At 40.1% G+C, this 26135-nt stretch overlaps 1 protein-coding gene across 4 annotated transcripts in view; it reads right to left on the reverse strand.

Annotated features, from left to right (window-relative positions):
- Positions 1 to 26135, reverse strand: part of KIF4A (kinesin family member 4A) — a 126913-nt gene that overhangs the window by 79305 nt on the left and 21473 nt on the right. For all 4 annotated transcript variants that reach the window (XM_039253377.1, XM_039253373.1, XM_039253376.1 and 1 more), the window contains 2 exons: positions 3433 to 3549; positions 2643 to 2818 (listed from right to left, as the gene is read on the reverse strand). In XM_039253377.1, the coding sequence (XP_039109308.1) occupies positions 2643 to 2818; positions 3433 to 3549 (293 nt within the window). The remainder of the gene's footprint in view (positions 1 to 2642; positions 2819 to 3432; positions 3550 to 26135) is intronic.

The following is a 26135-nucleotide window of genomic DNA, read 5'->3' on the forward strand; positions in this document are numbered from 1 at the left end:
CAGACCTACATTCTTTGACCCTTGACTACCTAGCTATTGCCTTCTTTCATTTTGCCTTCTTGCAAGAAGAGCCTACCAACTTCTTCCACTTCCTTATCTAGCATTCACTGTCCATCCCACAACAATATGAACCTCTTCTCACTGAAGTCACCAATAACCTCCTTGCTGATTAAAAAACAAAACAAAATATGGGGCGCCTGGGTGGCTTAGTCGGTTAAGCGTCCGACTTTCGCTTAGGTCATGATCTCGCGGTTCGTGGGTTCGAGCCCCGCGTCGGGCTCTGTGCTGACTGCCAGCTCAGAGCCTGGAGCCTGTTTCAGTCTGTNTGAGATTTTCATAAAATGCAAATCATTTGTATAAATGCCCTTTATAGATTAGTGCAAATGCCACCTTCAGTCTGGCTTTTTCCAACTTATAAGAATTAGTGGAATGTGCATTATTGCAAAGGATTCTGTGTCTCTACTACGGTGTAAGTCAGATGAAATATGATTATTTCAGGGGCGCCTGGGTGGCTTAGTCGGTTAAGCGTCTGACTTTTGCTTAGGTCATGATCTCGCGGTTCGTGGGTTCGAGCCCCGCGTCGGGCTCTGTGCTGACTGCCAGCTCAGAGCCTGGAGCCTGTTTCAGTCTGTGACTCCCTCTCTCTCTGACCCTCCCCTGCTCACGCTGTCTCTCTCTCTCTCTCTCTCCTAGAAATAAATAAAACATTTAAAAAACAAAACAAAACAAAACCAATGGAAACTTTTCAGTCTTTATTTTACTTTACACTTCTTTATAAATTTGTACTTTTTAAAAATAACTTTGTATTTTCAATGGTCCTTGAAACTTTCTTCCCTTGTCTTCCATGATACCACTTGTTTTTTCTTCCTACCTGTTGGCTCCTTCTTAGTCTCTCTTTTTTGTCTTCCTTCTTTTCCCCACTCATTAAAAACTGCTGTTCCCCCAGAGTTCTGTCTTTGGCCTTCTCTTTTTGGCCTTTTACTCATTCAGCAAATATTTAGTGAGTACCTTGAATGTGCCATTTGATCTCATCTATTCTATAATAATTTCAGATTCCATCTAAATGCTAATGGCTCTCAAATCTGTATCTTCAATTCATACCTCTCTACATTAAACCCAAATGACCAGCTATGTTTGAACAACTCTACTTACATGTACCCCACGTTCTTCAAATTCATAATGCCCCAAACTGAATTTCATCATTTTCATTGTGTGTCTGGTTTCTTTCATACAACATTATTTTTATGAGATTCACCCATGTTTTTCACTCTGGTTACAAAGAGTTAATTTTATTAATCTAAAAAAAAATCCCCCTTGGGGCACCTGGGTGGCTTGATCGGTTAAGCCTCCGACTTTGGCTCAGGTCATGATCTCGTGGTTCGTGGGTTCGAGCCCCGCGTCAGGCTCTGTGCTGACAGCCAGCTCAGAGCCTGGAGCCTGTTTCAAATTCGGTGTCTCCTTCTCTCTCTAACTCTCTCCTGCTCATGCTGTCTCTCTCTCCCTCTCTCAGAAATAAATTTAAAAAATCAATAAATCAATCAATACGTAAATAAATAAATTTTTAAAAAATTCCCCCTTGACCCTGTTTTTCCTCCTGTATTTCCTGACTCAATGATTGGTACTACCATTTTAATCAGTTGTCCAAGTAAGAAACCTGAGAACAAACTTGATTCTCCCTACTGACCCTTCCACATCAAATTTCTTACTAAGCAAGCTCTGACATTCTACTTTCTTGGGTTCTTTTCTTTCTAATTTGTACCCTCCTCTTTATTTCTATAGCTACTGTCTTTAGTTTAGGCCATAGTTCTCACCGGGGTTATTATGATAGCCTACAGTAGATCTGTGGGGGATGTGTTCCAAGACCCCCGGTGGATGCCTCAAACTGTGGATAGTACTGAACTCTATATACTATGTTTTTTCCCATACATACATACTATAATAAAAGTTATGTGACTGTGATCCCCCTTCTCAAAATATCTTATTGTACTGTCCTTACCCTTTTCCTTGTGATGATATGAGATGATAAAATGCCTACGTAATGAGTGTCTAAGTGAGGTGAATGACATAGGCACTGTGATGTAGTGTTAGGCTACTATTAACCTTCTGACAATACGTGAGGAGAATCACCTGCTTCCAGTCCATGGGTGACCATGGGTAACTGAAACTATGGAAAGTGAAATCACGGATAAGGGGGATACTAGTGTAATTTGTTTTCCTACTTCAAGTTATACCTACTTCTAATCTACTTTCTGTATACTTGCTAGAGTGATCTCCCTAAAGCATGCATATCACCATATAGCCCACTTACTTAAAATCTTTCAATAGCTTTCCACAGCTTTCTGGTTGAATTTCAAATTCTCTAAGAGGTTATATAAGGACTTTGGAGATCTAATTCTTGCCTACCTCTCTTGACTCATCTCCCACTGCTCACTTTTTTATCAGTGAAATCTCCAATGCCACTCCCAAATCTTAAATATGATAATAAACATGTTAACAGGAATTACCTTAAGATTTTCCCAAACCAACGGAATGCTTAGCTAATATCTCTAAACTTCTGGTAGAGAAGAAGCTGAGAAACAGAAGCTCTATCATTCCACTCACATACTTAAAATTTTTCCCATCAAATTGTAAGTCCCTTTTACCTGTTGCTTCAGATGATTAAGTTCAGCCGTTTGGGGATCGATATTAACAACAGGTTTGTTCTTGATTTTTCTTGCTCTGTCAGCATAGCGAAGGGTATTTAGTGTTTCTTCTAGATTGGAATCAGCAGGACTCACACAGGCTATCATAAGAGTATGGCTATTACCTCCTAGAGAATCTGAAAAAGAACAACAGGAGAAAATAAAATCAAGCAAGCAGGATGCAAGTAAAGCTGTCCATTTAGGTCGGTGCCTTCAAACTCAGAGCTCCAAGGAAAAAATTCTTTATAATCTGCATATTTCCTGTTAGGAAAAACACTAAGATTTTTGATGTGTAAATGATATAGTTTAGAATCCTATTCCATGTGTCCCCATTCGTAAGATTGTGATTTCAGCAGTTAGTTGAGTTAAAAACAATTCGGGCCTAGCCCAAGTAGGTTAGGAGCCACTGTTGAAATTAAACATTCTTAGGATGCCCCCTCTAGGTAGGTTTTAATTCTTCAGGGAGTTCTGCTTATGAAATACTAATAAACAGTAATCAAATTCATTTTCGGTTACAAACTACTAAGTTCAGTTGGCATTCTGTAGATTTCTTGGCTCTCAAAGCCATCTATGAAGACACCTTTCCATTATCTTATAAGCCTGCTTGCCAACAGGTAGGTCTCTTTCCAATTTATCGGTTAGACAGCTCTGTATGGGATAGTCCAAAAATCTGCTTACTGATGCCGTCTTCACTTTCTCAGCACTATTCCTCTGAGTTACTGTCTTATTTTTAGAGGCCCTCTGGGCTTACCTTGAAGCAGTCGAGTCAACTTGGAATCTCTGTAGGGCACAAAGCCACCCTTTTTGTCATCTCCAAGAGCACTGATTACATTTCCCAAGCACAGGAGGCCTCGGTTAATATTAATGCCTAGCAGCAGGAAACACAATTTTAAATTGCTTGGTAGAGCATCGAACATATACCTACATAAAATAAAAACCTCACAGAAATATTAAATCATCAGTCTTAAGGAGACTTCCTGATCCTGTTTGCTTTTCTGATGACAAAGGTCTAAATGTTGGATACGCATAAGTGAATTTGTTGACACTTCTTGCCCTTTCCCATGGAAACAAAGTAGACAGATTACTATCACCATGACAACAACCATTTGTATATTTACTTTTCATACCCATTCCCACTTTTAATTCTCAAATTAGTGCTGAGAAATTAGATGAACAGCTATTTTTTAACATGTCGCTAAATTATTTTTACTATCATTCTTACTTTACAGATAAGGAAACTAGTTCAGAGTTTCTATGACTTGTCTAAGGTCAAACAGCTGGTGAGTGGTAGGCCTGACATTCCATCTTGGGATTTTAGTTAAGTCTGATGCTCTTTCTTTCACACCACACAGGAATACATTTTCTCTTGTTGCTTTAAAAAGGGTAAAGATTCTTTTCTACTTCTTTAATTCCAAAGTTTGTTTTTTAAACCCTGAGGTCCTTCTAAAGCCTCTGACCTTCCCATGATTACATTTACTGTGAAAAACCTACATAGTATAGTGGTTAAGTGCATGGGCTTTAGTGTTAGACAGACCTAGGTTCTAATCCTCGCTCTATCACAGACTACCTATATGATTTTGGGTAAGTTCTGCTCTAAAATGAGGCACATCTATCTACTTCATTGGGTTGTGGTGGGGAATTAAATGAGATATTCATACAAAGTGGGGCGCCTAGGTGGCTCAGTCGACTGAGTGTCCTACTTCGACTCAGGTCATGATCGCACGGTTCGTAGGTTCAAGCCCTGCATCCAGCTCTCTGCTGTCAGCACAGAGCCTACTTCAGATCCTGTCCCCTTCTCTCTGCCCTTACCCTGCTCATGTGCTCTCTCTCAAAAAAAAAAAAAAAAGATAATTATACAAAGTTAAATGATAAACAAATGGTATCATTTTTATTAACGCTACTCTTTTATTTACTTAGCCATACTTTGGACTCTCATACAATCAGAAATAACTGTATCTACAAGATCCTGAGCTCCAAAACTCCTCTCTGACTGCATTCTACTAGCCTTTCATTTCTTTCATGGACCTGAGTCGAAGTCGGACACTCAATCGACTGAGCCACCTAGGCGCCCCACTTTGTATAAGTATCTCATTTAACCCCCCACCACAACCCAATGAGGTAGATAGATGTACCTCATTTTTGGGCAGAACTTACCCAAAATCATATAGGTAGTCCGTGATAGAGCCAGGATTAGATAAATGATAAATACATTGTGGAGATCAAAGTTATCTGCAAGGCAAGGTTTCCCTCTCCTCACCTCACAGCCTTTTCTTTGCTGTTATTGATTCCTTCATCCTTCTCCTCATTTCAGAGGAGTAAATAACCACCTATAGTTCCCCTTTAACCTGCTGGTGTCTCTAGTCCCCCATTTTCTCTGGGACCCTGAAACCTTTGATCTTCTCCCTCTCTCTTAGATCTTCAATTTATTTTCCCTTCACTAATTCCTTCTTTTCAGTATATATAAATGCTCAAATCTCCCCAATCTAAAATAAAACCAATCCCTTCAAGCAACCATTCCTGTCTTTTCCATTTATTGCCAGCTGAAAGGGATACCATTTATCAGGGCCATTTATCCTACCCAGGATGTGAAGGAGAGTCTTCTGAGATTTATCAAAGCTACTCACCAATACCTGTACTAATCCTTATTATATTAGTTCATTCCTTTCTTTTCTTTCCCCTTTGAGCCAAACAGAACACAGTTCCATCTCACTGGCTCATATCCCATCTGGGATGTTAAGGAAGAGACTGCTGAGGTTTTTCAAACCTGCTGAGCAAAAAACTTCCATCTATAGTTTCATATAAGAACAACAATAAAAAAAATCTAGATGAACCCTGAGAAGAATCTATGGCAACTCTGATCTAAGCAAGAATCATCCACTTGGGTATAAAGAGGCTTTTTTTTTCCTTTTTCATGAGAATTGGAACTTTGGAATAGAAAGAAGCAAGGGAAATGAATGTCTCTCTAGAAAGAAACCATCACAAAACAGGATTTGATTTTCTGCTAAGAGATTTAAAATGATGAGTTCTTGACATGGATGGAGTATATACATCATACACTGGGAAGAACATGTTTGCAGAGATTTAAATTTCTGATCAATGATGGCTATGGAGAAAAAAAAATGTCCAGATAAAATTATAAAACCAGAAGTTTTTCTAAGGATAAGACTAGATCAATCAAGAAGATGATCAAGAATATTATTTGACATTTTTGGGTGTTTATTTACTATGGCAACAAACAAATTTTGCTTTTTAGGGGACATCTGGCAATATCTGGAGATGTTTTGGTTGTCACAATTTGTGGGGTGGCAGAGAGTGCTACTGGTATCTGGTGGTTAGAGGGCAAGGATGCCACTAACTATCCTACAAGGCACTGGACAGCCCCCCCCCCCCGCCAAATTATTTGATCTGAAATATCAATAGTGCCACAGCTGAGAAACCCTGCTCTATAGATGAAGAAAATATCTGCAAGCCTAAGGCAGGTAGCTAAGTAAAATGGGGTGAAAAAGGGAATTAATATAGTATCGATATGGTGCGCCTAGTCAGAGAGAAAGGGAATGATCTGTTACTGCAACAGATCACAAAACTTACAGGAGTAAGTACTGACAACGGATAGAGTGGAAAGGAATTTGATTAGGACACAGAATCTTCCTTCAAACTCTGCCTCTGCGACCTACCAATATGTGTGAACTTGTATAAGCCAATGAAACTCTCCTTTATTCATAAAACATGTGTAATACATACCTTACCTCGGGGGACTATGATAAAAATCAAGTGTGATCTACAAAGTGCTACCTACATGTAAGTTTTTATTAATAGAGTAGACGAACTTGGATTATTTGGATTTCTACTAAATTACATGAGGCTCAAAGCAGAGCACCTGACAAATTCCTAATCTACTCTGATGACAGTTTATTCACTCAGAAGATACTGTGAGTGAATAAGGAAATGGCTGTTTCAAGCTGATACACACGGAAGAACTGATTTTATAAGTAAAATGACGGGAATCTGTTTATTGGGGACTGAGAGGCACGGTCATACACCAGTATGCTAGATGTTAAGAAAACAGATCTCCAAAATTCAGAAAAAAGACAACTAACTTTCTGGGAACACGATGTACTAAAAGGGAAAAAGGATAGAAGGCTTTCAAAACATAAAATTGTAAGTATCTAGTTACAAATCATTCCAATAAAAAATCGATGTAGCTTCGCAGAAATCAATGTAACAAACTCATATACAAAAAGAACACAGAGCATCATAGGGAAGTTTGACCACCAGCATTTCTCTCCTCTCTCTCCTTAAAGCACCACTAAAAGGAATTTTATTTATTTTTTAAATATTTTATTTATTTTTGAGAGAGAGATAGAGACAGCATGAGCAGGGGAGGATCAGAGCGAGAGGGAGGCACAGAATCTGAAACAGGCTCCAGGCTCTGAGCTGTCAGCACAGAGCCCGATGCGGGGCTCGAACCCACGAGCCGTGAGACCATGACCTGAGTCGAGGTCGGACGCTCAACTGACTGAGCCACCCAGGCGTCCCTTAAAAGTACTCACCCATAAGATTACAGAACATAGGAGAGAAATATCAGTGGAGAAGAGGTTTCAACATATTTTTAGAGTATAGGTAGAAAAGCAATAACTGACTTAGCAAGATGGAAGAAGCCTCAATCTGAAGAGCCTTCGGAGAGACAATAATGACGACAGTGACAATAACAGCTATTTATATAGTGTTTACTATAAGCCAGACACTATTCTAGGTACTTTATACATATTAACTCATTTAGTCCTCACAACAGTCCTATAAAGTATGATCATACCTATACTGACAGATATAAGAGCTGAAGCACAGAAAGGTTAGGGAAGTGGCCTAAGGTCACACAGTAAGTAAGTGGCAGAGTCAGGACTCAAATAAAGGCAGTCTGGTTCCAAAGTCCATGGTCTTAATCTCTATGCTCTATGGAAATGTGCTGACTCAGAGGCACCAAGTACACTGGAAAGGGGACAGACTTGAGGCTGAAAAGAGGGCACTGGTAGAAAATGCATATAAAGAACTTTGGAACTCTCAAGTCTCTGCCCCAGAGCCATGCAATTAACGTGTTCCCCATTCTCCATCATTCCCAGGTTACTTAATGGGATGGTTTTTCTAATACCCACCCATTAAATGTTGATATTCTCTTGAAACTGTCTTAAGCTCTTGGCTTACTATCTATATTCTCCCTAGGTTATTTTATACAGCCTAGAGTTCCAGTAAATACCTATAAGAATGACTCCCTAATCTGCATCTCCAAACCAGACCCCTCTCTGTTGTCCAAAGCTATATTTTGGCTGCCTACTGAATACCCTCCAGTGGGCTGTGCCCATGAGGCACTGCATAACAATACTGGACAAAACAGAATTCATCTTTCAGTGTGAAATCTTTTTCACTTCCAGCATTGTTCCTTTCCATTTTCTCGCCATCTAACCAGTCATCCAACAAACAGTAAACCTGAGACATCCTGGACTTATCTTTTTTCTCACCCTACACATCCGAGTCCTTTTCATCAAATACTTAGTGAATAGGCACAATGTTTCACCACTGTGCTAGTATTAGAGATACAAAGATGAGTAAGTCACAATTCCCACTCTCAAGGAGTTCATAATCTAAAAGGAGAGACAGGTGCACAAACAAAAATAATTGCAAATATAACATTAAAGGAAGAGACACGTATAGTCAAAATGGGTTCTCATAAGAGGGAGTGGTAAACTACCCGGGAAGGTAACAGACGGCTTCAGAAAAGAATGAAAAATTTGATCTGAACTGTGAAGGCTGACTAGAACAGTGCCAGTGGAGGAGGGAAGGGTAGGAAAGAACAGTGCAGGGCATTCCAGGCAGAGGAAGTAGCATATGCCAAGGCGCATATTTGTGAAGAACTACGGGTAGTTCAATATGAATACAATGCAAGTTATGAGATGGAGAGTAACAAATAATGAGGTCAGAGCATAGCTCGGGAGAGATCGTAAGTGCACGACAGATAGGTCGGTCTCAGGTATCTGTATTTCTCCCGTAGGGCAGTGGTCTTCAAACTGTGTCCCTCAGAACCTTAGGGATACTTTAGGGAACCGCAGAGATTCTTCAGAGTTTCTGCAATGGTCATTTGGGTTTTGTTTTTAAATTTTTTTTACTGTGGTAAGATAGGAACACTTGGGTGGCTCAGTCAGTTAAGTGATCAACTTTGGCTCAGGTTCGTGAATTTGAGCCCCACATCAGCCTCAGAGCTGACAGCTCAGAGCCTGGAACTTACTGTGTTAAGATATAAGTGACATAAAATTTACCATTTTAACCATTTTTAAGTGTACAGGTCAGTAGCATTAAGTACATTCACACTGTTGTTTACCATCACCACTACTTACAGTCATTTTAACTATTTTAAAAACTGTCTTTCCACAGCTCACTCCAGTGTGCTGTATTTCAAATCTTAACATTCTGGAGTCTACCAACACACTGTCTTGTGCAAGGTTAATTAATTTTTCTGCAGTCTTTGAAAATACTTCTAATATATGTGCATGTCTGAATGTCTTGCAAATGTGTATTTTAAAGCTGTGGCTTTGCATAAACTTTTTCCTGGTCACATGCTCACTCATGGAAAATTGTGCAAGTTATTATACCACTATAGTAAAAGTTTGTACAGAAACACCAGGCAGAGGTAGTTCCTCAAATTCATGCACTCATCACTGCATCATCATCAGTTGTGTGGTACCAAATGAATATTCGCAATCTACATGTCCACTGATGGATGAATAGACACATAGAAGTCAGTGTACACACACACACATACACACAAAGGAATATTATTCAGCCACATAAAAGAAGGATATCCTGCCTTTTGCAACATGGATGAACCTGGAGAACAAACATTATGCTAAGTGAAATAAGTCAGATGGAGAAAGACAAATACTGTATGTTCTCACTTATACATGGAATCTAAACAAGCTGAACTCACAGAAAAAGTGGAATGGTGGCTGCTAGAGGCTGAGGAGTGAGAGAAATGGGGAGATGTTGGTTAAAGAGTACAAACTTCCAGCTATTAGATGAGTAAGTTCTGGGGATCTCGTGTAAAGCACGGTGACTATAATTAACATTATAGTATTATATACTTGATAGTTGTTAAGAGAGTAAATCTTAAATGTTAGCACCATGTACGCGCATGCACACACACACACACACACACACACACACAAACTAATTATATGAGTGGATAGAGGTGTTAACTAACCTTACTGTGGTAATCTTTTCACAATATATACATGTATCCAATAATCACACCTTAAACTTGCATATATGCCAATAATATCTCAATAAAAGCTGGAAAAAAGATTAAATGTGATAGCACATATGAAGCACTTAGCGAATGGCACTCCAGAAAAAAAGTTTCAGTGCTTCGTGCAAACTTTGCAAGTATCCTGTTAAGCATTTATAGTTATCACATAATATAAACTAGAAAAGATATTGCTAGTGATAAAACGTTGGATTTAAATGTCCTATCATGTGAAACTCCTGGATCTAGTTAAATAGTTGAGGAGAATCCTGAGGTTGTAATTTGGGTTGTTAAAAAGTGTTTAGGGGCATTGGGGTGGCTCAGTCGATTGAGTGGCCCATTCTTGATTCTGGCTCAGGTCACCATCCCAGGGTCATGGGATTGAGCCCCACATCGGGCTCTGCACTGAGTGTGGAGCTTGCTTAAGATTATCTCTCTTTCTCCCTATGCTCCTCTCCTCTGCTTGTGTGTGCTCTCTCTCAAATGAAAAAATAAATAAATAAAAGTGCTTATAATTCACAGCTACATATCAGTATGAATCAGGATATTCTTGGTAATGTGTCACCAGAATAAATTATAGGAAAAATTAGATGCAAAACCTTAAATAAGATTCTGTCATCCAGAATCCCCATTATGTCATATACTAAGAATGAAGAATGTTCACTAGAGCTTCCTTTGTAATAGTGAACACCTAGAATCAACCTAAATGTTCATCAGTAAGGGAATGGTATAGTAAATACAATGGTATATCTATACAATATATAGACATGAAAAAGAATGTGGTAGAGCTATTTAAGTTAACATGGGACAACCTCCAACATATATCATTCAGTGAAAAAAATAAAGGGTAGACTAGAACAGAGTACATTACATGCCTCTATTTGTATAGAAAGAGAAAATACCTAGAAATGTGGACTGGGGATTTGGGGAAAGAGAAAAATTTGCTTTTCATTATAGTGCATTTAAAAAAGTTTTTACTTCAAAATAATTATTTAGATTCACAGGAAGTTGCAAAGAAACGTACAGGAAGGTCTTGTGCACCATTCACCCAGCCTCCCCAATGGTAACATATTGCACAGCTATAGCACAGCATCAAACCCAGAAAATTAACATTGGCACAATCCCCAGAGCTTATTCAGATTTCAACAGTTTTTACATGTACTGTGTGTGTGTGTGTGTGTGTGTGTGTGTAGTTCTGTGCAATTTTATCACATGTATAACTTCAAGTAACCATCACCAAAACCAAGATACAGACAGTCCTATCACCACACAGCTTTCTCATGCTACACTTTATACATAGACCTACTCCTTTACCTCCCAATTGCTAAACCCTGTCAACCATTAATCTGTTCTCCCCTATAATTTTGCTATTTCAAGAATGTTTAAATGGCATCATACAGTATGTAACCTTTTGAGACTGGCCTTTCTTCCCCCACTCAAGGTGTTGTCTGTATCAACAGTCATTCCTTTAAAAAAATTTTTTTAATGTTTTACTTATTTCTGAGAGAGAGAGAGAGACAGCGTGACCAGGGGAGGGTAAGAAAGAGAGGGAGACACAGAATCTGAAGCCGGCTCCTGGCTCTGAGCTGTCAGCACAGAGCCCAATGTGGGGCTCAAACTCATGAACCACAAGATCATGATCTGAGCCAAAGTCGGATGCTTAACTGACTGAGCCACCCAGGTGCTCCAACAGTCATTCCTTTTTATTGCTTAGTAGTATTACATGACATGGATGTACCACATTTTGTTTAACCATTTGCCTGCTGATGGACATATGAATCATTTCCAGTTTTTGGTTATTACAAATAGAGCAGCCATGAACATTCATGTATGGACTTTTGTGTGAACATACACTTTCTCTGGGATAAAGTCCAATAGTGCAATTGCTGTATTGTTTGATAAGAACATATTTCGTATTTCCCAAAGTGACTGTACCTTTCTACATCCACCAGCAATGTATGAGAGATCCAATTCTTCCACATTCTTGGCAGCATTTGGTATTGTCACTATTTTTTCTTTTAGCTATTATGGGAGGCGTGCAATGATATCTCATTGTGGTTTTCATCTGTATTTGCTTAATGACTGAGGATGCTGAACACCTTTTCATGCAGTTGTTGCCATCTGTATGTTCTCTTTGGTGAAACATCTGTTTGTGTCTTTTGCCTACTTTGTAGTTGGATTGATTTTTACTATTGAGTTTTCAGAGTTCTTCATATATTCTAGATACAAGTCCCTCGTTGTACTGCATTTTTTGTTATGGAAAATTCCATGATATGACAGTTAACATAAAGAAACTGTGACCATAAACTAGCTATAATATTCTTATTATTTGAAGATTGACTTTGTTATAAATTTGAACTTATAAAATAAATTTACATGAATTTAAAATCTATTCTTTATTTCAACTGTTAGAACTTGTTGTAAGATTTCACTTAAAGAAGAGTTCCTCTGCTTTTTTTTAAAGAATGTTTTATTTATTTTTGAGAGAGAGATAGAGACAGCATGAGCAGGGGAGGGCCAGAGAGAGAGAGGGAGACACAGAATCCGAAGACAGGCTCCAGGGTCTGAGCTGTCAGCAGAACCTGACGCAGGGCTTGAACCCACAAACCGTCAGATTATGACCTGAGCCAAAGTTGGATGCTTAACCGACTGAGCCACCCAGGGACCCCAGTTCCTCTGCTTCAAAAGGAAGGCAGATAGAGGCGCCTGGGTGGCTCAGTTGGTTAAGCGTCTGACGTTGGCTCAGGTCATGATCTCATGGTTCGTGGGTTCAAGCCCCGTATCAGGCTCTGTGCTGACACCTAGCTCAGAGGCTGGAGCCTGTCTTTGGATTCTGTATCTCTCTCTCTCTCTGACCCTTCCCTGATCTCTCTCTCTCTCTCTCTCTCTCTCTCTCTCTCTCTCTCTCAACAACTAAAAAAAAAAACAATAAAAGAAAGGCAGATAAAAACATCTGCTGTAGATGATGGAAACAAGTGAAAAGTTTTAAAGAGGAGGTATACGTGATTGAATTTGGATTTGGTAAATATTACTTTGGTCGTCAGTGGGGAGGTCAATTTGGGAGTAAAAAACTGGTGTTTTAAGAAACCATTTAGGGGGCACCTGGGTGGGTCAGTCAGTTGAGCATCTGACTTTGGCTCAGGTCATGACCTCGCGGTCCATGGGTTCAGCCCCACATAGGGCTCTGTGCTGACAGCTCAGAGCTTGGAGCCTGCTTAGGATTCTGTGTCTCCCTCTCTCTCCTTTGCTCCTCCCCAACTTGTGCGCTCTCTCGCGCGCACGCTCTCTCTCTCTCTCTCTCAAAAGTAAATAAACATTAAAAAAAGAAACCTTATAGGAGGTTATATTAATAGTTCAGGTGAGAGATCTCCAAGGACTGGAAGAACAGAAAAGGGATGAAGGAGACAGAATTCTGTCAAAGGTATTTGGGACAGGGGCACCTGGGTGGCTGGGTCAGTTAAGTGTCCGACTTTGGCTCAGGTCATGATGGTGCAGTTCATGACTTCAAGACCTGTGTCAGGTTCTGTGCTGACAGCTCAGAGCCTGGATCCTGCATCAGATTCTGTGTCTGTCTCTCTTCCCTTCCCCTGCTCATGCTCTCTCCCTCTCAAAAATAAAACAATAATTTTTTTTTTAAAAATAGGTATTTGAGACATAAAAATGACATGACCAAGTAACCTTTTAAATGTGGGAGATGAGAAAGAAAGAGAATGAATGCAACATGTGCTCATATTCTGGGGATAAGGCAGATATGCATTCATCCGGCCAACCAACTGAACGTTGATTGTGTGCCAGGCATGGTGCTTGGCACAGTTGGCAGGAAAATAAGAACTGGTCTTTACCTCCAAGGAACTCAAAGTCTAGTGGGGAAAACAGACAAATAATTACAATGAAAGGGAGAATGCAGTGAAACTTGGCAGGGTAGCAATTGGGAAGGGAAGTAATCTATACCATGATAAGGTTTTAGGTTATAGGCTTTTAGGTAAATGCATTTGTCAAAACTCAGCTAGCATACACTTAAAATTTGTGCTTTCCATTCTTTCAAAGTTTACATTAAAAATATAAACAAGTACTAAATTCCACTTAACAACATGTAAACTGAAGTATTTAGGAGGAAGTGTACTAATGTGTGCAATTTACTTTAAAACGCATTTGAAAAAGTATATGGTTTAATGAGTGGCTAGATAGACAGATACGTCATATAGCAAATAGAGTAAAATGTTAATGGTGGAATACAGATGCTAGGTTTAGGGCTGTTCTTATAAAATCTTTTAGCTTTGTTGTATCTTTGAAAAATTTCATAATAAAGTGTTAGGAAAAGACACTATGGAGCACCAGCTGATGCTGTGCTCCATATTAGAGGTTTCACAGTTATGTGACATCTAAATGGTGAATTGACATATTAGTAAGAATTGCCAGTCAGTCCAAAAGGGAGCAAGAACTCAGGCACTCAGTCAGGACCAACTATGTGTCAGGCACTATGCCAGGCCCTAAGGATTCAAAGATGAATGAGACCCTTTGCCTGGCTTGCTGTCTACTGGGGGAGTCAGTCGTTTTAGGAGATGACCGTATGACAGAGTTGGGTTAGTGCTACTGTAGGAAAGAGGTGAGCACAAGATGGCAGGGGGACTGAAGGTGGTCAAAGAAAATTTCTTCAAGGGGATGAAATCAGAGCCAAGCATTGAAGGGCAAAAAAAAATTAGCCATGTGAGGACAGAAGGAAGGCACTTCCGGCAGAGGGAGAGTAATGTACGAAGCAGTACGGACAAGAGAGAACTTGGCACACTTAGAGTGGCTATGCAGATTGCAAGAAAGGGGTGAGGAGAGGAGAAGCTGGCCAGGTAGGCAAGGCCAGAGCACAAAGCTCATGCCGAGCAGTGTACTACAAAGTGAGGAGCCACGAGGAGAGCTCTAAGCAGGGATATCCAGTTTAGGAAAACATCCTGGCTGCTGATTGGTAGAAGGCTTGCATGGGTGCTTGACTGAGAAAGAAAGGGAAACCAGATGGAAAGCTTGCTATAAGCTAAGGAATGATGAATGCCTGAACTAAGATAGTGGTAGTAGGATACGAGAAAAGAAATTGATGAGAAAGAGATGAGAAAGTAAGACTGGAAGAACTTGGGGAATGATGGGATTGGGAGGAGCCAGAGTGAAGGAAGAGCATAGCTTGATGCCCTCGTTTCTGGCATGGGTGACTGAGAGCATACTGGTATTATATACTGAAGGTGATGAAAGGGCAGCTTTCACAGAGGCAGAGAGGGATGAGGAGTTCAGTTTTAAATATATGGAAGGGGAGGTGTCTGTGGGACATCCGTGACCTGTCCCACAGGCAACTACATTTAGAGGCTGAAATGTAGATGTGAGATATGGGCTGGAGCTAGAGGTCTGGGATGGACAGCGTGTAGGTAGGAGTTAAAAGTATCTAAGTGGGTGAGACCACCTACGGTGGTGCAAAGAGGTGATGGGCTTAAACAGTGGGAAGAGAAAGAAAGAAAAAATCCAGGACAGAACCTGAGCTGGTTCAGGTAGGTATAGGGGGTAGAAGAAGAGGAGCTCAAGAGAGTCCTCAGAAAACAGGAAGCCCAGGAGAGGGCAGTGTCACAGATCCAAGGGAGGTAGGAGACTGTCCAGATGAAGGGGCAGGGTGTCAGACACTGTGGAGTCACCAAGTAAGAGGAGGACTGAAAAGAGCCTAATGGATTCGGTTTTTCAGGTCACTGGGTAACCTCGGCAGGAACAGTTTCAATGGGATGAGGATGGGGTGGGGGTGGGGGGCGGGGGCTGGCAAGCAGAGTGAAAGGTAAAGGGTAGAGAACAGTAGTAGGAGGATGAAGGATTTTGTTTTCTTTTAAAATGGGTAAAACACATCAGTATGCTTCTATGTTGGGGTGGGGAGGGAAAGCCAGTAAAAAGGGAGAGGTTAAAAAGGAGGAAATAGGCGCTTGATGGAGCCAGATTTGCGAGGCGATGAAGAGGGGAAAAAAAAATCTAGCAGAGAACATAGGAATACAACAGCACAGAGATCTGAAATGAGATTACTGTTTGGAAATGATGAGTAGACTGCTATGATTGGAACCTTGTAGTTTGTAGGCAAGTGGTGGGAGATAAAGCTGGAAATACAGAGGGGCCAGAAACTAACAATGTAGTCTCCTGGTACTAGAGAATCTCAAGGAGTAAAAACAAAACAAAAAAACATTAGAAGATGGAATGGTTACAAGGGCAACATCAAAAAATCGAAGACTCAAGTTGGACCTGGAAAACATGGCTATGTTGTAGATAGTTTGATGGGGGAGGAGAGCACGGCAGCATTCTGGAAAAGAGGAGGAGATGGCTGTGATGAAAGTGCATAAAAGCCAGAATTAGCCGGGCATGTTGTGAAGGCTGTGGAGCTGGGGTGGCAGGTGTGGGCAGGGGAAGCTGTGAAAGACAGCTGAGCAGGTAGGCTGGGACCAGGGTACGTGGGGCCTGGAAAGCCTGGCTGTGGGGTTTAAACTTCATCCTGGAAGCAGTGACATGCCACTTAGTTTCTAATCAGGGAAAGTACCATGTACAAAGTGGTGTTTTAAGGAGGTTAATGTAGGTATGGTATTTAGAATGAAAAGTCTCCTTGGAGCCACCTAGGAGGCTCTTCTCCAGGTGTGCAGGATGAAGGCACGGACTTTGCAGAGGCAGAGGAACAGACTGGAAGTGGGCACATCTGTACAATATTACTAAGGAAGAACTAACATCAGGTACTGGGTACTCATCCCTAATCGAGGAGATCATGCTGGGTGCAAATAATTAGCTTGACGGAATAGGACAAAGCAAAAGCAAAAGAGAATGAAAAGGAATAATTTGAGTTAGAAAAAGAACTAAGAGAATGAGGATTTACAAACCAGGAGAAGTTACAAGAAGGGTGTGTTCAAATGTCAAAGCCACTAAGAGGTCAGATAAGATGAACACTGAAAAGAACCAATTTGTTTTGGTAATTAAAATCTAACTGATGATCTTTTTACATAGCGGTTTTAGCAAGGTGGCTAAAGATAGACTACCAAGAGTGAATCAGGTTCCTAGACAGACAAAATCAATATTAAAAATAAGTTTTACTTCCATGTACCAAAAACAATGTTAGAATATGAAATTTTTAAATATCCTACTTACGCTAGTTACATGAGTTTGTTCAACTTGTGAAAATTCAGCAAGCTATTTGCTTACATGTAACTTCCTGGTTTTACACTATACTTCAATAAAAAAGATTTTATAATATCACTTCTAAACCCACAACTACATGGTCAATCTTCAACACACAAGAAAGAATGTCCAATGGGAAAAGGACAGTCTCTTCAACAAATGGTGTTGGGAAAACTGGAGAGCTACATGCAAAAGAATGAAACTGGACCACTTTCTTACTCCATACATGAAAATAAATTCAAAATGGATTAAATGTGAGGGATGCCTGGATGGCTCAGTAGGTTAAGCATCCAACTCTTAATTTTGGCTTAGGTCACAATCTCATGGTTGGTGAGACTGAGCCCTGCATCGAGCTGTGCACTGACACAGCCTGCACTGACAGCGTGGAGCCTGCTTGGGATTCTCTCCTTTCTCTTTCTCTCTGTACCCTCCCCCCTTCTTGTTCTTGGGCTCTCTCTCTCTCACAAAATAAGTAAACATTAAAAAAAGACTTAAATTTGAGACTTGAAACCAAAAAAATTCTAGAAGAGAGCATAGGCAGTAACCTCTTTGACATCGGCCATAGCAACTTCTTTCTAGATACGTCTCTGGAGGCAAGGGAAACAAAAGCAAAACTAGACTACTGGGACTTCATCAAAATAAAAAAGCTTCTGCACAGTGAAGGAAACAATCAGTACAACTAAAAGGCAACCTATGGCATAGGGGAAGACATTGCAAATGACATATCTGATAAAAGGCTAGTATCCAAAAGGTATATATAATATTTTTAAAGTTTATGTATTTATTTAGAGAAAGAGAAATTGCAAATGAGGGAGGGGACAGAGAGAGAGAGAGAGAGAGAGAGAGAGAGAGAATCCCAAGCACAGTCCATGTTGTCAGTGTGGAGCCCACCACAGGGCCCGATCCCATGACCTTGGGATCATGACTTGAGCCAAAATCAGGAGTCGGAGTCTCAACTGTCTGAGCCACCCAGGTACCTTAATTTCCAAAATATATTAATAACTTATAAAACTCAACATCCATAAAACAGATAATCCAATTAAAAACGGGCAGAAGTGGGGCGCCTGGGTGGCTCAGTCGATTGAGGGTCCGACTTTGGCTCAGGTCATGACCTCATGGTTCGTGGGTTCGAGCCTCGTGTTGGACTCTGTGCTGACAGCTAGCTCAGAGCTTGGAGCCTGTTTTGGATTCTGTGTCTCCCTCTCTCTCTGACCCTCCCCTGCTCGCACTGCCTCTCTCTCTCTCCCTCCCTCCCTCCCTCTCTCTCTCTCTCGTGCTGTCTCTCTCTCTCTCCCTCCCTCCCTCCTTCTCTCTATCTCAGAAATAAATAAAAACATTTAAAAAATTTTTTCAAATGGGCAGAAGACATATACAGACATTTCTCCAAAGAAGACATATTGATGGCCAAGAAACATATGAAAAGAAAGATGTTCAATATCACTTACCATCAAGGAAATGCAAACCAAAATTACAATGAGCTATCACTCAAACCTGTCAGAATGGCTGAGGTCAACAACATAAGAAAACAGGTGTTGGCAAGGATATGGAGAAAAAGGAACCCTCCTGCACTGTCGGTGGGAATGCAAACCGGTGCAGCCACTCTGGAAAACAGTACGGAGGTCCCTCAAAAAGTTAAAAATAGAACTATCCTAAGATCCAGCAATTGTACTACTGGGTATTTACGCAAAGAATACAAAAACACTAATTCCACCTTTATGGTTATGGGAGCATTATTTAAAATAGCCAAATTATGGAAGCAGCCCAAGTGTCCATTGATTGATGAACAAATAAAGTGGTATATACATACAATGGAATATTATTCAGCCATAAGAAAGAATGAAATCCTGCCATTTGGAATGACATGGTTGAAGCCAGAGTATTATGCTAAGCAAAATAACTCAGAGAAAGACAAATACCGTATGATTTCACTCATATATGGAATGAGCAAAGGGAAAAAAAGAGAGAAACCAGGAAACAGATTAATTATAGAGAACACAATAACAGTTACCAGAAGGGAGGTAGATGGGGGGTCGAGTTAAATAGGTGATGAGGATTAAGGAGTGCACTCTTTATCTGATAAGCAGTAGGTGATATATGGAATTGTTGAATTGCTATATTGTACAACTTAAACTAATGTTAACTAAATGGAATTAAACTAAAAAACTTAAAAATACATATCACTTCTAATACTGTCAAAATACAAACTACCTATCAATAGAACAAAAGATGTATGGGGCGCCTGGGTGGCTCAGTTGGTCAAGTGACCACCTTTAGCTCAGGTCATGATCTTGCAGTCTGTGAGTTTGAGCCCCATGTCAGACCTTGTGCTGACAGCTCGGAGCCTGGAGCCTGGAGCCTCTTTAGGGTTTTGTGTCTCCCTCTCTCTCTGCCCCTCCCTCAACCACTCTCTGCCTCTCTCTCATTCAAAAACATTTAAAAAGTTTAAATGTTAAAAAAAAGAACAACAGATATAGAAGACATCTATAAGGAAAACTATTGTACAATATGAAAGAAGTCCTAAGTAAATGGAGAGATATACTATGGACATAGATTTGGAATTTAATTTGATTTAATGAAATAGACTGCCCAGAAACAGACCGAAACATATTTGGGCCTTAATATATGACAGAAGTGGCACTGCTCAGCAGTGGGAAAAGGACAGACTTTTTAATAAATAGTGCTAGGACAAATGCGTATTTATGTGGACAAACAAAATTGGATCTTCACATCATACCATGTACAGGAAACAGTTCTAGGTGTATTAAAGACTTAAATGCAAAAGGCAAAACTATGAAGCTTTTATTAAATAATCTAAAAGAATATTTTCAAGACCTTGCAGTACTGAAGGATTTCTTAAACAAGACCAAAAATAAAGGAATCATAAATGAAGAGAGTGAAAAGACAAGCCAGAGATAAGAGAGAAGACATTTGCAAAACATATGAGAGTGGGGAGGTTTGCAATAAATATAACTGAACAGTGAATAGAATCTATAATATATAAAAAACTACTTTTTAAAATCAGTAACTTATGAGAGAGACTCTTGAATATTGAGAACAAACTGACTGATGGGGGTGGGGGAGAGGGGAAAGGGGGCTGATGGGCATGGAGGAGGGCACTTGTGGGGATGAGCACTCGGTGTTATGTGGAAACCAACTTGACAATAAATTATAAAAGAAAAAAATAAAATCAGTAACAATAAGGCAGACGCAATAGAAAAACAAACAAGACTAGAACAGGTATTTTATAGAAAAGAAAATATACGTGGCCAAAAAACATAGAAAAAGTGATCTAGGGCAAGTGGGTGGCTCAGTCGGTTAAGCGTCAGACTTAGCTCAGGTCATGATCTCGTGGTTGGTGAGTTCAAGCTCTATGCTGACAGTGCAGAGCCTACTCGGGATTCTCTTCCTCTCTATGTCCTTCTCTCTCACAAAAGTAAATAAATAAACATTTAAAGAAAGAAAAAGGTGATCAACCCTTTTAATCATTGAGGTAATGAAAATTAAAACCACATGAGATTTCCCACTCACTAGATTGGCAAAAAAAATTCTTTAATGTTTATTTTTGAGAGATAGAGCACGAGTGGGGGAGGTGCATATAGAGAGGGAGACACCGAATGGGAAGCAGGCTCCAGGCTCTGAGCTGTCAGCACAGAACCCGACGTGGGGCTCGAACCCACGAACTGTGAGATCATGACCTGAGCTGAAGTTGGATGCTTAACCGACTGAGCCACCCAGGTACCCTATAGATTGGCAAAAATTTTAAATTCTGACTAAACAGAGTTGGGGAATGTGGAGCTACAGGGACGTTCATATACTGGAACACTTTGGAAGACAGTTGGGTATGTACTCTATGACCCAGTAATTCTCTTTCTCAGTATATACCCAAGAAAATTCTTACCCATCTGCATCAAGGAATATAAACAAGAATGTTCATAAGGGTGTTGTTAATAATACCTCCAAACTAGAAACAAATGTACTATCTATCAACAGTAGAAAGACTAAATAGTGGTATTGTCATATAATGGGATTCTATACCAAAATGGAAATAAAGGAACCACAGCTATATGCAACATAGATAAATCTCTCACTCACAATGCTGACTGGAAGATGTAAGACACAAAAGATTACATACAGTATGATTCCAGTTATATAAAGTTAAAAAATAGACAAATCTAAACTATGCTACTTTGAGATTTATACACAGGTGGCACTAACATCAAGGAAAGCAAGGGAATTACCATCACAAAAGTCAGGAGTGGTGACCTCTAGAGGGAAGGGAGGAGGTCATGACCTGAGAAAAGTATACACAGGCGCTAGAAATGTTTGGTTTTTCATCTTATGTGATAGTTACATGATTGTTTCACTTAATAATTATTTATTAAACTATATACATCATCTATCCAATTTTCTGTATGTGTTATATTTCATCAAAAATGTAACTAACAGTGAATCACATGTGTTGCTAAGCAGTGTTAACTTTTTTGAGGACTTGGCTCTAAAGGGAAGGAGGTAGGGTAGCAGTTACAGGAGGATTCAGGATTGAAGGAATTTGGGTGCATATGTTCACCAAAATATATATACAAGAATATTCATAGCAGCACTATTCATAACACCCCCAAACTGGAGATTACCCAAATGCTTATCCAGCAGTAGAAAGGATAAATAAACTGTGGCATATTCACCAATAGAATATGTATAGTGATGAAAATGAATCAACTACAACTGCATGCAATAATATGGATTAATCCCACAAGCACAATGTTGAGTCAGGATTACTAGATTTAGCAAAAGTAAAAAAATACAGGATAACCAGTTAAATTTGAATTTCAGATAAACGATGAATCATTTGTAATATAAGTATGTCCCATGCAAAATGATTCATCGTTTATCTGAAATTCAAATTTAACTAGCCATCCTATATTTTCTCTGGCGACCTTACACTGAATGAAATAAGTCAGACACAAAGGTTATCCTGTAGGGAAGAGAGAGACTGGAAGTAGGCATAAGCGGTATGCTTCTAATACTGTTTCTTGATCACCACTTAGGCATCAAGCTGCATAATTAAGATGTGGGCACTGTATGTATATTATACTTCACTTGAATGATCTATGTTATTCATCTATAATTTATTTATAATCTACTTGGCAAGGATCTGAATATGTCTTATAGAGAAAAACTTAAGAAATGTACAGCACCCACACTAACTAAAGCGAGAGAAACACTTTGAATGGGTGATTTAAAGCAGAAAATAAACGGTCTATAAATATAAAAGTATGCTCGACTTCACTAATAACTATAGAAATAAAACTGAGGTACCATTTTCCACTTATCAAATTGGTAATGATACTTAGAGAAGTTAAAAAACTTTAGGAAACTGAATAATCTCATGACTTCATGGGAATTTGGTAGTATATTTAAAAAACTGAGATGGATTTTGGGGCAGATGGCAGGTTAAAGATATCCCAGGGTCCCCTTTATTCCCAAGTCTGATCCATCCACTCTGTTCTTGAGCCAAGTAGGTGCTGTAGTCAGCCAAGAGAATGAGGTCACAGGATAGGCCTGAGACCTGATAGTAAGGGGTGATGCAGAGATTTTCATCTCTGGAAGAGATGAGAACTCCAAGCGAAGGGCTTAGGGTCTGATGTAGTAGAGCTAACGTACAAGGATGGGAACACGGCTTCTGGCGAAGGCTTGGCCTACAGGACTCTATGAACTCCTAGGGACTGGTCAATATTGTCTATGTGAGTATGCCAGGTTTTTCTGGATCTGAAAATGCTGAGAAGAAACTGAAGAGTTAGGTTGGGTGCTTTCCACCTTGAAACAAGGACAGCACTAGGGAACAAGAGTACAGACAGGCTGCCTCCTGATACCTCCCAATGGTGTGAGAAGCTTCCTGGCATGACAACACACTCACTGGTACAGTGCTGGTTCATGGGCAGAAACCTCCGTGCCCTTTCCACTCACACAGCTGCTGGGACTAAAGACACTTGAGCTCCAATGAGCAGACAAAGGAAAATAACAATCCACATAAGGGGACCCCAAATGAAAGACAAGCAGAACACTTAGAGCAGGCCTCTAATGAAACAGGGTTGCTGAGAGAAACAGACAACTTGAGCTTAAAAGAGACCTCTCTAGGGGCACCTGGGTGGCTCAATGCCTTGGTTGAGTGTCTGACTTCGGCTCAGGTCTGATCTTACGGTTCATGAGTTTGAGTCCCGCACTGGGTTCCGTGCTGACAGCTCGGAGCCTGTAGCCTGCTTTGTGTCTCCCTCTCTCTATCCTTCCCCTGCTTGCTCTCTCTCTCTCTCCAAAATAAAAAAAACATTAAAAAAAAAAGAGCTCTCTAGGTGATTAAGTACAGCATAAAAAAGACTTTCGGGAACTAAAAGAATTAATTAAACACTATTTACCAAAACCAGTAGCAATTATCATTCCAAATATTAAAACACCAAAACCATTCCAATTAAAATCAGAAACTAGATCCTCCTGAAGAAAGCAACTATCCTTCAACATCCTTCTCTTTGCTAATAAACAAAAAATAGGAGAATCATAGGAATAAATATTGGCAAAGTGATCATTTTCTTTTAACTGATACGATTTTACAATACCAAAACCCAAGACTCTAGTTTAAAAAACTGACAGCAGAGCTCTAAGTCAGGATGAATGAATCTCACAAACATAACATTGAGTGAAAACGAAAAACAAAACACCAGTGACAAAAGAACACATACATTATCACTACATATTGTTAAGGGATACAAGAATAAGGAAATGAATGGATAAGATAAACACCACATTCAAGACAGTAGTTAAATTCACGCCTACTCCCCACCACACCTGTCAGATGCACCCTGCCCTGATTCCTTAGCACTCGACAACACGCTCTGGCAAAGATGACCAAAAACCTCAATGGCAAATCCCTCTGACTCTTTTCAGTCCTTATCTTATGTAATCACTCTGAAACATCTGACACAGGTAACAATCCCTCTTTTCTAGAAACTCTTACCTTGGCTTTTAAGCTACTACTATTCTGCATGTCTCTTCACCGGCTTTAATTGGCTCATTTACTTCTGACTCTTATATATTAGTGCTCCTAATATTTAGTGTTGGCTCTCTTGTTATCTAGTCTTGCTCTATACAACTCTCCATGGGCAACTTCACCCCATAGATTCCAAAGATTTATCTCCAGCCCAGATGTTGCTTCTTTTTTTTAATGTTTTATTTATTTAAGTGATAGTTACACTCAGTGTGGGGATCGAACTTACGACCTGGGGGTCAAATTTACCACCTCAAGATCAAAAGTCACATCCTCTTCTGACTGAGCCAGCTAGGCACGCCCTCCCCAACCCCACCAGATGTTGCTTCTATGCTCTAGTTCTGATTTTCCCATTTCCTTCTGGATTTTTCTAATATGCATTTCAAATCTGGCATGTCTAAAATCAAACTTACTACCTTTCTCTTTGCAGTCTGCTCTCTATATACCTATGTCTTCTTTTCTTGCTAATTTCCCTTCAGCTAATGGCATCTCCCACTTGATCTGAGGCCATGATTTTATCATAAACTTCTTTGCCTCACAAATCAAATCTACTTGAGTACACCGCCTTCCTCCACCCCTAATAATGCAGTATGCAACAAAATTCTGATGGGCCATATCCACCCACTGAAAATATCCAAGAGCAGCTAGCAACTTTCTTAGCTCTCAATAGGTAGAAGATGATTCCTTCTGATAGTGGGGAGCTTGGCTTTGGGAATGATATTTTATTAACTAAAGAAAACTTACTTCTGCTAGGACAAGTCATACCCTGAAGCCTCTTTCACCCTCAAAATCTACCTAAAATGTTGACAAGCACCCTAGCAAGCTCCCTAGTGTCCTTAGTTCAGCTGGGCTTATCTAGAACTATCAGTAGGGCCCCTATACTCCTTATTAACCACCATCCAGAGCAAGTAAAACACAGGAGATAGAATTGGTGATTATTAAGAGGCTAGTATATACCAGGAATTACATTGCATGTTTTACATATATGAGTTCACTTAATCCTCACATCTCTGTGGGGGTATGTGTATATTTGAGTTCTATTTTACAAATGAGGAAACTGAAGCTATGCAGCTAAAATGGGTAACCTGGAATGTGTATGCAAAATTCTAATGCAGTTGAGTGAAATTCCTCTGAGAGCCCCTAAAAGGCTTTGAAGATGCTGCCACGTAAGAAACCACTAAGCACGTGTGAATATATCACTGGTGGGCTAGAGAGTGCAAAATTCTTCAGAGATTGAAAGCAGATGTATAAAACTAACAGAAGAAAAAAATACATATAGGAGAGAACTGCTGTGACAAGGTGGCACCAACTCTAGGGGTAGTGCACACTTGTAGGGGAATCAGCAAACACGAGAAAGCTTTGGGACAATGTCCATGGTAATTGGTTGGGGTACCAGAGTAGAAGCAGGCCACTGAGCTAACAGCCAACGACATAGCAAGAATAACCAAACACAAACATAAAACATATGTAGGATAAAACCCTCTGGGTTTTTTTTTTTTTAAGATTTTTTATTTATTTTTGAGACAGAGAGACAGCATTAGCAAGGGAGGGCCAGAGAAAGAGGGAGACACAAAATGTGAAGACAGGCTCCAGGCTCTGAGCTGTCAGCACAGAGCCCGAAGCAGGGCTCGAACCCACGAACGGTGAGATCATGACCTGAGCCGAAGTCGGACACTCAACTGACTGAGCCACCCAGGCGCCCCTAAAACCCCCTGTTAAAAGAGAACATTGGGTGTTCATAGCAGCACTCTCCACAATAGCCAAAACATGGCAAGAGCCTAAGTGTCCATCAACAGATGATTGGATCAAGAAGATGTGGTTTATCTATACCATGGAATACTACATGGCAATGAGAAACAATGAAATCTGGCCATGTGTAGCAACATGGATGGACCTTGAGGGTGTTATGCTGAGCGAAATAAGTCAGGCAGAGAAGGACAAATATCATATGTTTGCA

This window comes from Hyaena hyaena, unplaced genomic scaffold, assembly GCF_003009895.1.
Source record: "Hyaena hyaena isolate Hyena2069 unplaced genomic scaffold, ASM300989v1 scaffold_451, whole genome shotgun sequence".
In the NCBI taxonomy this organism is placed as follows: domain Eukaryota; kingdom Metazoa; phylum Chordata; class Mammalia; order Carnivora; family Hyaenidae; genus Hyaena; species Hyaena hyaena.